The 15352-nt window shown below is 26.0% G+C and overlaps 2 protein-coding genes across 3 annotated transcripts; one reads left to right on the top strand and one right to left on the bottom strand.

The window, feature by feature from the left end:
• Positions 1 to 3026: 3026 nt before the first annotated feature.
• On the top strand, positions 3027 to 6286 carry LOC112692048 (replication protein A 32 kDa subunit-B). The gene is made up of 4 exons (XM_025566565.1): positions 3027 to 3338; positions 5300 to 5484; positions 5571 to 5840; positions 5905 to 6286. Exons 2-4 carry the CDS (start codon positions 5308 to 5310, stop codon positions 6208 to 6210), a joined length of 753 nt encoding a protein of 250 aa, XP_025422350.1. The 5' UTR covers positions 3027 to 3338; positions 5300 to 5307; the 3' UTR covers positions 6211 to 6286.
• Positions 6287 to 6393: 107 nt separating this feature from the next.
• Positions 6394 to 11441, bottom strand: LOC112692047 (phosphatidylinositide phosphatase SAC1). 2 transcript variants are annotated; one of them, XM_025566563.1, is made up of 12 exons: positions 11130 to 11441; positions 10333 to 10427; positions 9749 to 9954; positions 9536 to 9667; positions 9092 to 9197; positions 8494 to 8681; positions 8281 to 8436; positions 7887 to 8204; positions 7553 to 7789; positions 7312 to 7413; positions 6703 to 6763; positions 6394 to 6630 (listed from the first exon to the last, which is right to left on the bottom strand). In XM_025566563.1, exons 1-12 carry the CDS (start codon positions 11186 to 11188, stop codon positions 6473 to 6475), a joined length of 1818 nt encoding a protein of 605 aa, XP_025422348.1. In that variant the 5' UTR covers positions 11189 to 11441; the 3' UTR covers positions 6394 to 6472. The 2 variants fall into 2 exon arrangements, with proteins under 2 accessions (XP_025422348.1, XP_025422349.1); XM_025566564.1 differs by lacking the exons at positions 6394 to 6630; positions 6703 to 6763 and having other exon boundaries at positions 7322 to 7413; positions 7524 to 7789.
• Positions 11442 to 15352: the final 3911 nt, after the last annotated feature.

Below are 15352 nucleotides of genomic sequence, written 5' to 3'. Positions count from 1 at the left end.
CATTTGTTCAATCATCTCGGTCTCCCACTTTATTTTCTCTACATTCTTTCTCTTGGATCTACTTATTGTACCTATTTGTTCCATCGTTTGTCTAAACGGTCAGATTACTTAGAACATAACATGTTATATTATGCATATCTGAACTATAACCTAGAACACAATCTTTTCACTCTCGTTTTTTCCCATAATTGGTGCAATTCCTAAACTGCTATTTATGTAGATACCTGTTTTTTATCTCATTCTCCCTAGTCTCTCCATATATCTTAGCATTTTTAACTTTGATTTTCACTTTACCTACTCATCCTCTGTTTCGTTCTCTATTCTTCACAACATTGATAGTCTCACTCCTTCATTATATACTTTATAATAAAATCTACCTTTCAATCTTATCGGCATCTTATCAATACACAATAGCTTCAACACATATTTTTACTTCAAGCCGGGACCGGATTGAGGTAGATCGGCTCACCGAGATGTACAAAATAATGCGGCTCATTATTTCCCAACATTTATAATTATTTCTTATTTATTCACTTACCTCTCCATCACCATGTAAAAAATAAAAATTCACATAAAAATATTTTTTATTTATTTTAAGCTATAACTAATCAAAACAGACATAACATTATACTAACTATAATTATACTGAAAAATATACATTTTTCCCAAAAGGAAATACTTACATTATTATCTATTATAATCAGTGGCGTATTTAAGGTTTTTCCGCCTCCTCCCCCCTCCAGCCTTCCAAAAATTATTAATAAAACATATTTAAATATACAATTTATTATATTATAATATTATATTAAAAAATATACATTGTTAATGAACATTAAATTACAAACATTAAAACTTTTAACTTTTTCCCTCAGCAAATGCATCAATTAAACCATCGCAATTTAAAGTCGACAGTAAATTCGCTTCGATATTCAATATAGCAAAACTATTGAGCTTTTCAGTAACCATAGTTGATCTTAAATAATTTTTGATTCATTTAAAACATGAAAAAGAACGCTCAATAGTATAGTTAGAAATTAGAGTACAAACATATATTCTAAGTGTTATACTCGTATCTATATTAAGACACACGTCCGTAAGAGTATCTTTTCGTAATAATTTACACATTTGTAAAGAAGAAATGCAATTCATTTGTTTATTTGAAGATTCCAAATAGGATTTAAATTGTATACATACTGTTAAAAATGCTTTTTCAATATCACCTTTGTAATATTCTTGTAACTCATTCGCAAATTCTATTATTTCCGAAGCTTATGGATTTAAAGACAGACGGCTTCATAACGATAAGCGGATATTTCCCTGTCATTATTTAACTATATACTATGTTGTTTGTCTATCTTTATATGAGAAATCGAACCCGCATTGAATGCGCGTATGTTTTGTTATCCATGTGCTCGTACTGTGTTGTGTATGTGTATAATATAGTAGGTACATGTAGATAGATGTTTAATTTTGAGCGAATAAAAAATTGGTTAAGATTGATTTCATCAAATGAATAAAACTTTTTATAATTTTGTAAAAAAAAAATCATTGAAATTTGCCGCCCCCCGATATTGCCGCTCTAGGCCTAGGCCTACAGGGCCTGTGCCTAAACACGAATCTGATTATAATTGAGGGGTTCGGTTCAAGAACCGTCTATCTCCACTTTTTGAAGTTGTTCAGGACAAACAAATAACCAAATTGTTTGATTTTTAATGGGGGTATAAATATTGTAAAAACATATTTGAATACTCCAAATGAAGAGCTACTTATGCAAGTATACATATTTACATTTTAGATTATTTTAATTACATAATTTAATTCGTAAAAATAAAGAAACATGGAGATACCTGGTTATTGTAACAAAATAATTTTTTTTTTCATATTTTGACTTAACAACAATTTGAGGTGAAAATATAATCACAAATAATACAAAACTGTGTAACATTAAAACTATGTATTATAAATTATGTTTTAAAATGTAGTATAAGAAAAAAAAACATTATACATATAATATTATGTTACATACCTTAAAAACGACTTAAATCTGGATTTTTACAGTTCTTGCAATGGTATGTTGTTTTACATTTTCGTCTGATTTCTAACATCAGATTCATAACTATTTAAAATTTAAAACTAGTAAGTATTTATTTTTATTTTTCAATTAATATATTTTCCATAATCGTAATGTTTCTAGATTAGAATATTATAACTATACGTCTACATACAACCGGTACCTAATAGAACAAAAAAAAAAAATAAATAAATAAATAAAAATATACAACTATTTTACCTGCTCATATTTAAATGATATACAGAACCTATTTTGAGCATGGACATTTATGACCTATTGCATTTTAGTGTACTCTAACAAAGTTTATTTAAAAATAATTATTAATAATTCATATTACCATAAATGCAATATTACTACTTGCATAACCGCATTACTTTTTAGGCTCAATGGATTTTATATTTACGGAAGACCAAAATGTAAACTATTTTAAATTTTAGGTACTATTAATATTATTAATACTAAAACCACCATTTATAATTTATCCAAACTTTAAGAGAGTTAAGTTATATTTAATAGTTGTTTGTGCAAAAAGGTAGTATTTAAAATGATAACGCAGTTTTATCAACTAATTATTTAAAAAATAATAAAAAAATAAAATAAAAATTAGTATATGGTCAATATCCGTAAATTAAAATAGAATCAAATAGTTTATGTATAGAATTAAATAAATAAAAAAAATAAATAAATAAATGCTTTGCCTTGAGTATTATTATATTTTTAATGTGCAATCGGATACAAATTAAAAATTCATCATCAGGTATGTAAAAAGTCAATATAGAGTCGCGATTTTTTCGAATTTGTATAAAACGCCAAGTATTACACTTAAACGGTATTTGTTTTTAGTACTGTGCGGCCTCCACAATTTCGCGCCAAGTTATTTGCTGATTGAATAGACAAGGCGTTATCAATGCTTATCATTCGTTGACACGCCTACCAGCTGCCGGAATCCAATCTTATTGTTGTACATTTTTCTTTTGGCGCCATAACGACTCACCAATGTTCGTTCTGCGTACCTAATTCCGCAGAACATATTATAATCAGCACCTAATGCGTTATGTCACTACCTACGTGCCCTTTACCGTTTGATAATAGCTTGGTAACGCTAGCGTCGCTGCTACATTTACGATTCGACGAGAGGTGAAAACTTGGAGAACACCGGTTCCGCTGGAATATCACTTGCTAGACGCTGAATCGTGTTTGTTTTTTCGCCGATCAACAGGCCACGGCCATCTCTTAAACTCTTCGACGCGATTACGATAATATACAGGTAAGTTTCCGGACGGAAATAAAACCACGACTTCGTGAATAATTGTAGTTCGCGGCATGGGCGTCACTGAAGTCCAAATTTTGGGGTAGTAAAGTTTATTTTTAAAAAGTTAAAAAATACATTTTTAAAGGTTTAACATGGTAATTGGCTTATTGGCTTAGTTGACTAACTGTTCTTCTTAGATCTTGGTATGACATATAGGACTTATCTTAAAATATAATTATTTTGGATACAATTATAATAATAGTTGGTTTATGTTCGTACATACTTGAATAATTGTAATTCATTTTTAAAATCTATAATTTTTTGGAGTAGCGAAAATATACTCTTGTTACCCCATAAAAATCTCTGAGGTAGCAAAGATAACGCTTGATACCACTTAGTGACGTTTATGGTTCACGGTTTTGTTCGCATTATTATATTAGTGTAAATTTCAGTTTGTACGTATATTACAAGTACAGCAGTCCTATATTTAGGGGAAGCACGGGTAGGCTCATGCCTCGGGGTGTTAAGTCTCAGAGGCGGCTAAATATTTTAGCAAAATTAATTTTAAAAATTATGTACCTAAAAAAAAATTAAGCAATAAAAAAAATAAAATAGTATGTTTTACTATGTTATAATTTGTAAATAAAAAAAAATTGTATTTTTATTATATTTTAATTTGTTAATTAAAAAAAAAAAGGAAATTGTATGTTTTATTATAAGTTATATTTTAAGATTAAAGAATCTTGATTATGGATGTAATAATAAGTGTTATTTTATTTTTATTTTTTGGGGGAACATAAATTATATGCTTGGTGGCACCAAATTTTTAAATACAGGCCTAATGTACAGTGCTCAATTACACAAAATTAAAGAAGGGGGCTCTATTTACATTAAAAAAAAAAAGCGTCCTTAAAACTTGTTAAGCGTTATTATTATAACATAATACTAGTTGGGAACACTAAAATTTCTGAAAATTAGTTAGGGTACTCCATCCCCCTCAATTTGATCACTGTATATGTACCTACGCTATTTGGATCGGAAAATTGCAGAGACTAATAAAAATCTTAATTAATATATGCACTTAAGGCACATGAACACAACGTCCCCGTTCGTGTTCTTTGTTCCTTAAAAAGAAAAAAAAAGATTATTGACAATATAAATATTAACAGTGCACATGTTTTTTACTCCTCTAAATCAAGCATCAGGTTAACCTAAAGATTTATGTACCTAACATTTATTTATTTTGATGCTGTGTCGATAGTGATCAATATATAATTGTAGTTGGACGTATAATATAAATTTAAGTATTTTGTGATCATTTATTGTATTAAATGTATAGAAATTGAATAATAAATGCTTAAAGTGGTACTTACATTATTTTTCTTTTAAATTAATATCATGCCCAAACTTGCCTACCTATTTGAATCAAAATATTTGCTTTCTAATATTTTCAGCCTTTAACAAAGGTAAAATGAACTATTTATAGTGCCCTGTTTATTTTTTAATAATTTACAAATTTGTTTGTCTTTTATTTTAAATATTAATGTATCACCATATTTTATATTAATACTTAGTAATAATTATTGAGTTTTCAACTATTGTTAGTTCCAAGTTGAAATTATTTTAATTTTGAGCTTCAGTCTATCAAATAATTAGTTCACAAAGATTTAAGTTTTTCGATAGTTAAAATAAACTTACGAATTGCTGAATTTATTTACTGCATTAGTGTATCAAGTTCAATATTATAATTATTTACTTATCAGCACTTTACTCTGGAACATAATTATAAAATGTACAACCAAGTTTTTTTATTGAAAATCAAAAAAGTAATGTAGGTATTCATCCAAATTAAATTATGCTATTTATTTAATATTTTTTAACATATTACCTACTTTAAGTTTTGTTCTTATTATCAATATTTTGTTTTTTTTGATATTTAAAAATTATATATTGTTAAATAGTTTTTTTATACTTAGATATTAAAATGTGGGGTACCGATACAAATGATGAAGGTGGATTTAATGTCACTATGACACAAAGTCCAGCCTCTGGACCAGAATTAAAACAGAATACTGTAATTCCTGTCACTATTCGTGAACTTCTAAGCAGTGATGAAGAAAATAAAAATACTCATGTCATAGTTGTTGGTATCATCAAGCAGGTAAAATAGTCTTTATTTGTTGTATATGTCTATTTCATTTTATTAAACAATGTGGTGTTTAAAAATTACGATTTCTTTTTCTTAAGGTTGAAACGCAGACTTTAAAAAATATGTTTACAATTGAAGACAATACTGGTATTTTGTTGTGTATTCAATGGGGTGATGAAAATGAACTTTCGAGATACCCAAAACTGATTGAAAATGCATATTTTAAAGTAGTCGGCAGTAAAAGAATACAAAATGATAAAGTGACATTGCTTTGTCATAGTGTGCGACCGATAGAAACTCTTGATGAAATAACACATCATTTATTAAGTATTATAGCCTTGCCATTACAAATCGAAGAAATCAATATGGTATAAGTTATTTACATATTATAAACATGATACAGCTGTTATTAATAACTATTTTATTTTATAGGCAAACAATGTACCACAATCAATTGGAACAAACAACAGCAACTTTTCTGTAAATGATAATAATAGTTTAGGATTAATTGATACAACCAACAGCTTATCCCTGAATCCAAAGCAATTAAAAGTTTACACAGTGATTAAGCGGTGCCAAGATGAGGCTGGTTACTCAGCATCAGATATACAAAAGATAATTCCTGAGAAAATGTCTTTAACAGAAATAGAGAAAATCCTATCATTTTTTATTGAAGAAGGACATATTTTCTCTACTATTGATGAGAACCATTACAAAGTCACAGATTTTGGAAATTAATCGTATAATTTATAATATTTTTTTACATTGATTTAAAATCAGAAACTGTTAAAGATTATATTTAAGATTAATAATTTTAAGGTACATTGCCACTAATATATAGTAATAAGTTAAATTTAATTTTACTAAACTTCAACTTTTCTAAAATATCTTAAATAACAAATAAAAAATCTTAAATACAAATCATGTTATAACAATATGCTTTTGAGTCATTTTATTTATATTTTCTAAAGCAACAAAATAAATTGTTTGGAATGCACTATTAAGATTGATGATGATGTTGGATTCTTTTTCCATTATCGATACTTGAAAGTCTTGGGTAATTAACAAATTCTTTTCCATAGTAAAATATTAATGACAACACACACATAACCATCGTACCCCAGAACAAGAGGAATAGATACGTTCCAGTATTATATTCTAAAACAAGTTTGGGTATTATTTCAAAATTTAATTAGACATTACTTTGAAATTTTAAAAATATTTTCTTACCTGAAGTAAACACTGCGTTGGCCATAAACATTGCAAATGCGATCATTAAAATCATAGGATACTAAAAAAAAATATATATTAATTACAAACATACAAAAAAAAATTGAATGTTAATTTACTAAACAAAGAATTTCATATACATTTTATTTCACCTCAGATTAATTTAAGAAAAATTAAAAAAAAATGTGTTATTTTGCTCTGTGTGAATTTACTTGAATTATTGATTAATGATTTCCAGGCAATGTTAATTACTATACATGCATTCTGATAATATTTGGTCATCACAAATAAATTGTTTAGTGAAATGTAATAGTGATAAACATCTAAACACTAAGAATTTCATGAAAAAACATCCAATTGAAATATTTTAATTATTAAACAATACAAATACTATAACTTTTTTAAATATATATATATATATATATATATGTATTTTTATAAATGATGGGATAGGAATTTTTTTTTGTTTTTTCCTTAATTATAGTAATAATTATTCATTGATAAAGCCCATTTCAATAAAATTAATAAACTATTTGTTCATATTTTATTGGTAGATTGTTACCTATCATCATCATTTTAATTAAAATTAAATCAATACTTAGTACTTACCATAAAATATTTGATAGCAGGCTTAACTTCTAATGGACATGGTAAAGACACACCTTCATTTACATTTACAATATAATTTCCTAATATTAGATCAATGCAATCCTATACAAAATCAAAACAATCCATTATTTTAACAATATTAAGGTAACAAATATGAGTAAAAAGCCAAGCTTTAACAAGAAAAAAAAATTGCTTCAAAAATAAAACTAAACTATTTCAACAATATTGATATTCTTTTTACTTGACGAACTCCATCTCTGAGATTGTTTTTGTAGTATCGGATAAGTGAATTTTTTAAATCTCTAAACATGCCATTGTAAGTACGTTTACCAGTACGAGTAAAATCTGTTTTTAAAGCTCCAGTTCCAGAATATTGGATTGATATTATATCAGCATGATCAGCCCATACTGATTTGAATAAACTTTCAAAATCTAATTGATCTTCAACTTTTTGTCCAAAATTCAATATATCCAATTTCTTAAAAAAACAAATTACAAATGAATGTATAAATATATTGTAATTCAAAATAAATTTAAATGTACACAAAATAAAAATAAATATAAAAATATTTTACCTGCAACATAATTGTCAACATTCTACGACCTAATAAACTTTGTACAACATTTGTTCGGTCCAAACAGTCAACACAGTTTGTTCTGAATACTCCTTTTTGTGAGATAAGTAATTTACCATCAGATCCAAGGAGGAAGTATTTTAAATTGTCTTGCTCATGAGCAACTCTATTTACCAAAATTGAAAGTCTATCCCACCTCATTTTTTTGCATTCACTATGAAAATCAAAAGCTTCATATTTAATTTTATTATCCTCTAATAAAATGACAATATCACGAAATTTGGTTTCCAGTTCTTGTTCTGCACCTCTATGATCAATCTTTTTTTTTTATTTTTATAACCAATAATAAAATTAATATTGTTAAAAAATGAAATTAATAAAAATGATCTCTTACCAAGTTTATCAAAATTTGCTGACCATAAATAGAAATTTGCTCATTAAAATGTTTATTAGCAGCTTCCAAATGATTTTCACTTTGAGCTATTTGCATAGCAGGCTTATATTTAAGAGTGGGATACTGAGTCCAATACAAAGGAATTGATCCTCGAGTCTAAAGAAGGTAGTTAATTAATTTTGATGGTAATAATTACTTACATTTACATTATACCTGAACGTAAGAACTCCGAGTGTCATTATATTCTACTATCATTTCTGTCTCAACAAAATTAGCAACATTTCCATTTTGATCAATACCACGTTTAAATAATCTTGGTCCATGGCGATTTCGTGATCGTCTAGATACAATGGTCCAAAAAAATTCTTTTCCATTTAAAATGCAATTATTGATTGCAATGACTAAAAAATATAAAAATATAGAAACGTAGAAGATAAAACTAATATAATTATTTAAATAAATTACATTTAAATATTTTATTATTAAAAACAATTTTAATTTATAACGAATCTATTTTTTTAAAATCTAGATTTTTTTTGTGGTTACAAATAACGATAGTAAGTTTTTTTTTATTATTTTCAGGTTCCTCTTTATTCCAAAATTAGATGCAAAAAATTAAAAATAAATATTTTTAAAATTATGTATACTTTAAAATATGTTTTTGTATAATCTACAATGGCAACAAAGATTAATATGTTATTTTAAGCATTAGATAATAGAACATTAATACAGAGTATCTAACTTATCTAAAATCATACAATTAATTGATTAGTCAACCTCTTGATTTAATCAATTATTAATTGTAACTTACATCCATGAATGATGGGAACACAAAACTCTTGGTGGTCTAAATTAAAGTTATTCAGTAAATAATAGTTCCACAGAAATCTTTGATCCGCTCTTTCACATATTGGAACCTACAATTTATATAAATAGGTAAAATAATAATTGCAATAAAAAATGAAAATTTAAAGTTGTATTCATTGATATTTAAATGGATGTTTTTTAGTCTTAAAAAAAAATTTAAGGATTGAAAAAAAATAAAAATAAATACTGCTAATAAGAAATGTCTACATTACTTTCAACCATTTAAAATTTGATATAAAATTAATAAAATAGGATATAAAATAAGTTTTACCTTAAAGGTTCTAACTCATAACTATAATCTTTATAAAATATACTGATATGTTAATGATTTAATAATTAATCGTTCATTTTCTACAGCTGAAGTTAATTAATTTTAAAATAATCTTACATTAACAAAATGAGCAGAAGTATTATACAGCCTCTGCATAGTATTTGTTAAATCATATGTATATGAAAAATAGTAATACGGAGTATTCAAATTTTGTTTGACCATATTTAAATATTCCCTATCCATTTGGACCTGTAAAAGTCAAAAATTTCACATTAATTAAATTTTTTAAATTATTATAATTTCAAATAAATAAATTATAAATGTATATACTTGTGTTTCATTTAAATGAAGCTTAGTTTTAGGCAATGGTATCATATCAGTTTCTAACAATTGCCAAATATCATGACCATTAATTTTACCAATATGTTTTTTTTCTTTGATCACAATAATGTAAGGACCAACTAAGAGATTAACAATACCCAGTATACCAGATATTTGCTGACGGTTTGATTCATTTGGTATTTGACCTTTATTTGCTAAAATACAGACAAGAAAATAATAAACAATATTGAAAAATAAAATAAATAAATAAAAGCATAACATTTATGTTTAACTTTTACAATACCTAGATAATAGTATTAAGTAATGTTTTATGAAATGAAATTAATATTTGAGTGAATGAAATATTGTAATAAATTATTTTTAGATTCTAATAATATAAATTTATAATAATATAAATACATTTTAAAAAATGTTGAAATAAGAATGAAATAACATATACTAAATTTAATTTAATAATTACTATATATATATTATGAAAAAATATTTTGATAAACATAGATTAATGACCAAAATCAAATAATTTAAACAATCAAGGAGCAAAATTATAGTTATAATGGTAATTTAATAATAACTTTGTTTTTGAGTAGTAAAGTCAACTCGATCGATGTTTAGAATGACATTTGTATTTTGTACTGGTTCAATGAATATATTATCTGGACATATATATCTGAAAATGACAAAAAATAGTAATTATTATCATAAAAATAATTAAAAGTAATATGCCCTGTGTATAAAATGAAAAGTTTTAAATTGCTATAGCCGATATTTTTTTTAAATTCAACTTAAATTTAATTTAGGTACATTATAATGATATAAAACTTTTAGTTAAATCTATATATATAAAATATTTCTACCATTTTGAAATAATTCTAATTTAGTTATTATTTGTCCATTAGATAAATTTTATCCTCAAGTTCATTAATAAATGTAATTAATATGTGTAAGGGTGCAATATTTTGTTTTTTACAGTTTTTATAACTGCCAATTATTTCAAGACAATGGAAATACAATTTGTAAGTAAAAATATATAATACATATTGTACTTTGAAAATATTCTTGAATGTGTTTTTTTAACCTTTTTTCTAATTGTGCATTGAAATAACTGACTACTAATTCAGAGCTAAAAAATACTAATTAATATTCAATAATAATAGTAATAATAATTAAGTTTAATGTATAATCAAGTTTGTTAATAAATAAGCTGAACAATCGAAATTGAAAACCTAACATTGGGGTTAGATAATAATATCAACATAAATAATACAAAAATATTGGTGTTATATGGAAACAGAGTTTAAAATTATTTTCAAAACATCCAACTAACAAATGGTTTTACAAAATATCTAACATTTCACTAAGCAATACTTACAAGTAGAAATTTTCATAAATTGACATAGAGTCTTTGGGGACTACAGACTTTGGATTCATGTTTGATCGAACCGCCAAAATTTTTTGTATATATTTATGCTCTATTTACTGTAAGTGATGTTGGAACTTATTTAAGTTTGACAGAAAAAACAACGTAAGAAGTAAATCGTAAGGCTGTCAACCAGTCTCGTTAATATCTCAAAACCGCGAACAATTAAAACTCTAAGTTCATAACAATCCTATCGAAAAAATAAATATAAATACTGAACGATGATCCAACGATATACATTATAGAATATAGTTGTGTTTTATCACGATAATTTTTTTGTTTTTATCACGTCACAACAATAATAATATTATCAACAGGCGGAGAAACATTGCCATATAAATATATACACCACCTGTCCTATATATTTCTATGCGGATAAACGATGATTGGAATCTGCGTCGGTTCAATATTCTTAATTTTCCGCGTTTTTATCAAACATATGTGATCAATTTTCCAATTACAATTTCTTACGGCAGCGGTTCTTAACCTTTTGTAAATCACGGACCCCTAATGAAAGATTTTTAGAAATTGCGGACCCCCTTCTTTTTATTTTAACTAATTTAACTAATTTTTTTTTCGAATACTTTTTTTTACAAAACATCTCATGTTATTGAAATTAAAATTATTATAATTATTTTATATTAAATTACAATAAAAGACATAACAAAACATACATATTTATAATTCTTTTTATTTCACTTAATTTTTCAGTTAACTTAAATTTAATTATTTTAGTTTTCATTTCTTTTTTTAATAATTTTAAAATTTAATTTTTTTTAGCTTAATACAATGGTCGGGACCCAAGTTTTATAACATCTTATAATTATAAAGTCTATCTATTATATAATAAAAATATATGAAAAAAAATCGGTAATCGAAAATCGGGAAAGTTCCGAATCGCGTCGATGTGAACTATGACTATCGGCTTCACTAAAAGAATTTTTTACATTTGCGATATATTTAATAAAAGAAAATTCTTAATAAATATATATACATATAATATTATATAATAAATTATTTTATTGTCCATGGTTTGCGACCACTTAGACATAAAATTATCCTCGGCCGTAGGTACAGATATATAATATCCATGGTCTTCGATTGTTTTCTATAGTATAGAATCTATAGGGTTATTCTGTGACCATGTCTGCACCAGATGTGTAGGTACAACAAACACTTGATGATTATCATTGAAAAATATTGTCGCCGACACGTGGGACAAAAATTAACTCTCATCACCGGTCGCCAGTGTACATCAAAAGTCCTTCGGAAATTTTTTAGTCAATTTTTTTTTTATTATTATTAATCGTTTCTCCACGACCCAACGGGCGCCCAAAGAATAGACGTCGCCTTGAAAAATACTACACGAACCTTGTTATCCCGTACCGCGAATTGGTTTATTATACGTATGGCATCCATAAGTGCCCTAATTAAGGACAGTTCGCTTTGGGTGATGAATTTTTGGCTTTTTTTTTCTCTAGTAGTCTATATCCCAATATTTTTTATGGTATTTATTTATTTATTTATTTATTTATTAGCAAGACAAACTTCTAATAACAAACTGTACATCAGTTATATATTTGCACTCCTAATCAGAGGCAGTTTTATGGGGGAAGGGGAGTTCAAGGACTTTGGTTGGTTTCAATCATATGAAAAAAAATTTGAAATTTATAACATTTTTTTTAAATATTGAGTCATAAAGAATAATTCCAATCAATTAGGAAAAAGACACATGGAAAAGGAAGATATTTTTCAACAATAATAATAGATGCCGCTTCTATATAAATATATATTTATATAAAAAGAATCCAACATCTGAGGAAAAAAAATTCTGTGGGCAAAATTTTGTTCAGGCATTATGCATTTGAGTACATGCAAATATGTGAAATCACTACGTTATCTGATGCAGTTACTATAAGTAATATTTTTAAAAAAAATTATATATTACGCGTATCACGATCACGTAGAATGCAATGGTTACAGTTGTAAAATTTAAATTAAAAACATAATAATACTGGATCGATACTACGCGTTATAGGTACCTGCGGGTACGTCTGTGAATGGGGGGAAACGACAATAATCCATCCAGACATAGACTTTCGTGTTAGGTACCACGACGACGTAACGGCACATGCGTGTTGACGAATCGTTTGGATGAAGATACCTCGGGGTTAAAATATGTAGATAACAAGAATAACGCATTGTATTAATGTTTTATATTATACAAAATATAATGCAATCGAATAGTAAAACCTTCGTACATTGTAGCACAAGAGTAGGTACAGAAAACAGAATCCAGACAAAAAAAACAGAACCAAAAACAAAACCCAAATTTATGAATACACCTTGGCCGTGAAAGATTAAAATATGTCATGTAATAGGTATTACTGCAGCTGGCATTATATGTACACGACTGACGTATGTTGCTATATATATATATATCTGTTAGATAGTATACAGTGGCGCATCTGCATCAAATTAGTTTATTCGTGTAGTGCGTTGAAGGAGGGGTTGATTTTCAATTTTTATAAACAGCTGTACTTAATGACTGTTTGCCATTCCCCCTTCCTTTCACACAAGAACCTTTAGAATCGTTTTTCGCTTTATTACATCCGTTTTCTATTTTATAATAACTCGTTAGAATATTAATATTGATAAATACTTACATATAAATATAATTACAAGTTGAAATAATAAGTAGTAAGTTAGAAAATATACGTTAGAAAAAAAATACCAAAATAATACTTTTTACGTAAGTACACATAAATCTAATAAATTGAAGTATTCATTTGCAAGTTCAGAAACTCATGAAACAGGTTAACAAAACACAAAAGACACTATTAAATACCTAGAAAAATAATTATTTTTACGCCGATTATTCGGAGCAATATCGTTCTTGATTCTTGTTGGAGACCAGTTATTATTAGCTATATATCCACCGTTCTCAATTGCTAGCGCCATTGTTGTTATTAAAATTGCTAACGGTAATGGCTAATTGAAGTACTATAATAAATATTTGCTTTTTTCGTTTTTACTTTTATTATCCTTAAATAATTAATATTCCTTTAATAATATTATAAAGCAGTAACCTTAAAAGGTTTGGGATTCACTACGCACCTGGCCAACCCTACTAAAATAATGCCATGGTTATACAAATTTGTTATTTCAATTATTTATATAACTATAGTTAAAATAACATGTAATGCAGGTAGATTAATACAAATAGTATAAATCATCATTAAAAAAAAAAAAAAAAAGTTAAAAAAGTATAATAATATATAGATAGCCTAACATTTATTCAAAATGTTTCATTATAATCAAAGGTATAATCTTTTAACAGAAATTACAATATACAAAAATAAAAATAATTTGTTTACGTCATAACATTGATTAAATAATATTAAATTAAACCAGTATGAAGTTAAGATTTCTATAAAAAAAAAAAAATATATTAACCAACTGTGATAACTTATTTAGGTATAATATAAATTCATTACATTATATTATTATTGTTGAATTATATTATAAATATAATTTGTACTGCATTTAATATTAAAAAATATTACAATATTTTTTCGAAATGATTTACTAGTGACTAGCCTGGTTAAAATTTTAACGAGATCAAGATAATATTATTATATATCTATGTAGATGGAAAAAATATCAATTTAACCCCGTAACAAAATAAAAAATATTTAAATACGTGTTCAAACATATTTTTGTTCAACAAAGGCAAATTGGGATGGTGCATATTATTGACCGAGGTATGTGATACTTACTTTTTTTTTAAAATTACAAATTATTTTCATTTGTTGATAATGGAAAACAATTCTAGAAGCAATTAATAAATTAAAAATTTATAAAAAGAAACATTGTAACTAATGTTTTAAACATTTCAACTCTGATAAAGAGCCCTTCACCACACTCATGATGTATATTTATTATCTAAAGAGACTACAAGCAGTCGAAAATTCTAATTATAACAAAAAAAAAATTAAATACAGGAATTCTATGCAATGTCAATAGGTATGTAATTGTGTATTCCAAGAAAAATTGTTGATATTGATATTTGATTATTATCATTTATTATGTACCGTTATACTATAAACTATTACTTACTTAGATAAACATTTTATGAATGGTTTATTTTTTATGAAAATATTAACTTTTTATAA

Source organism: Sipha flava, unplaced genomic scaffold, assembly GCF_003268045.1.
Source record: "Sipha flava isolate LNK unplaced genomic scaffold, YSA_version1 69_pilon_pilon, whole genome shotgun sequence".
NCBI classification, from domain to species: Eukaryota; Metazoa; Arthropoda; class Insecta; order Hemiptera; family Aphididae; genus Sipha; species Sipha flava.
Note: the sequence above shows the minus strand (reverse complement) of the source record. Positions and strands in the feature narration are given on the sequence as shown.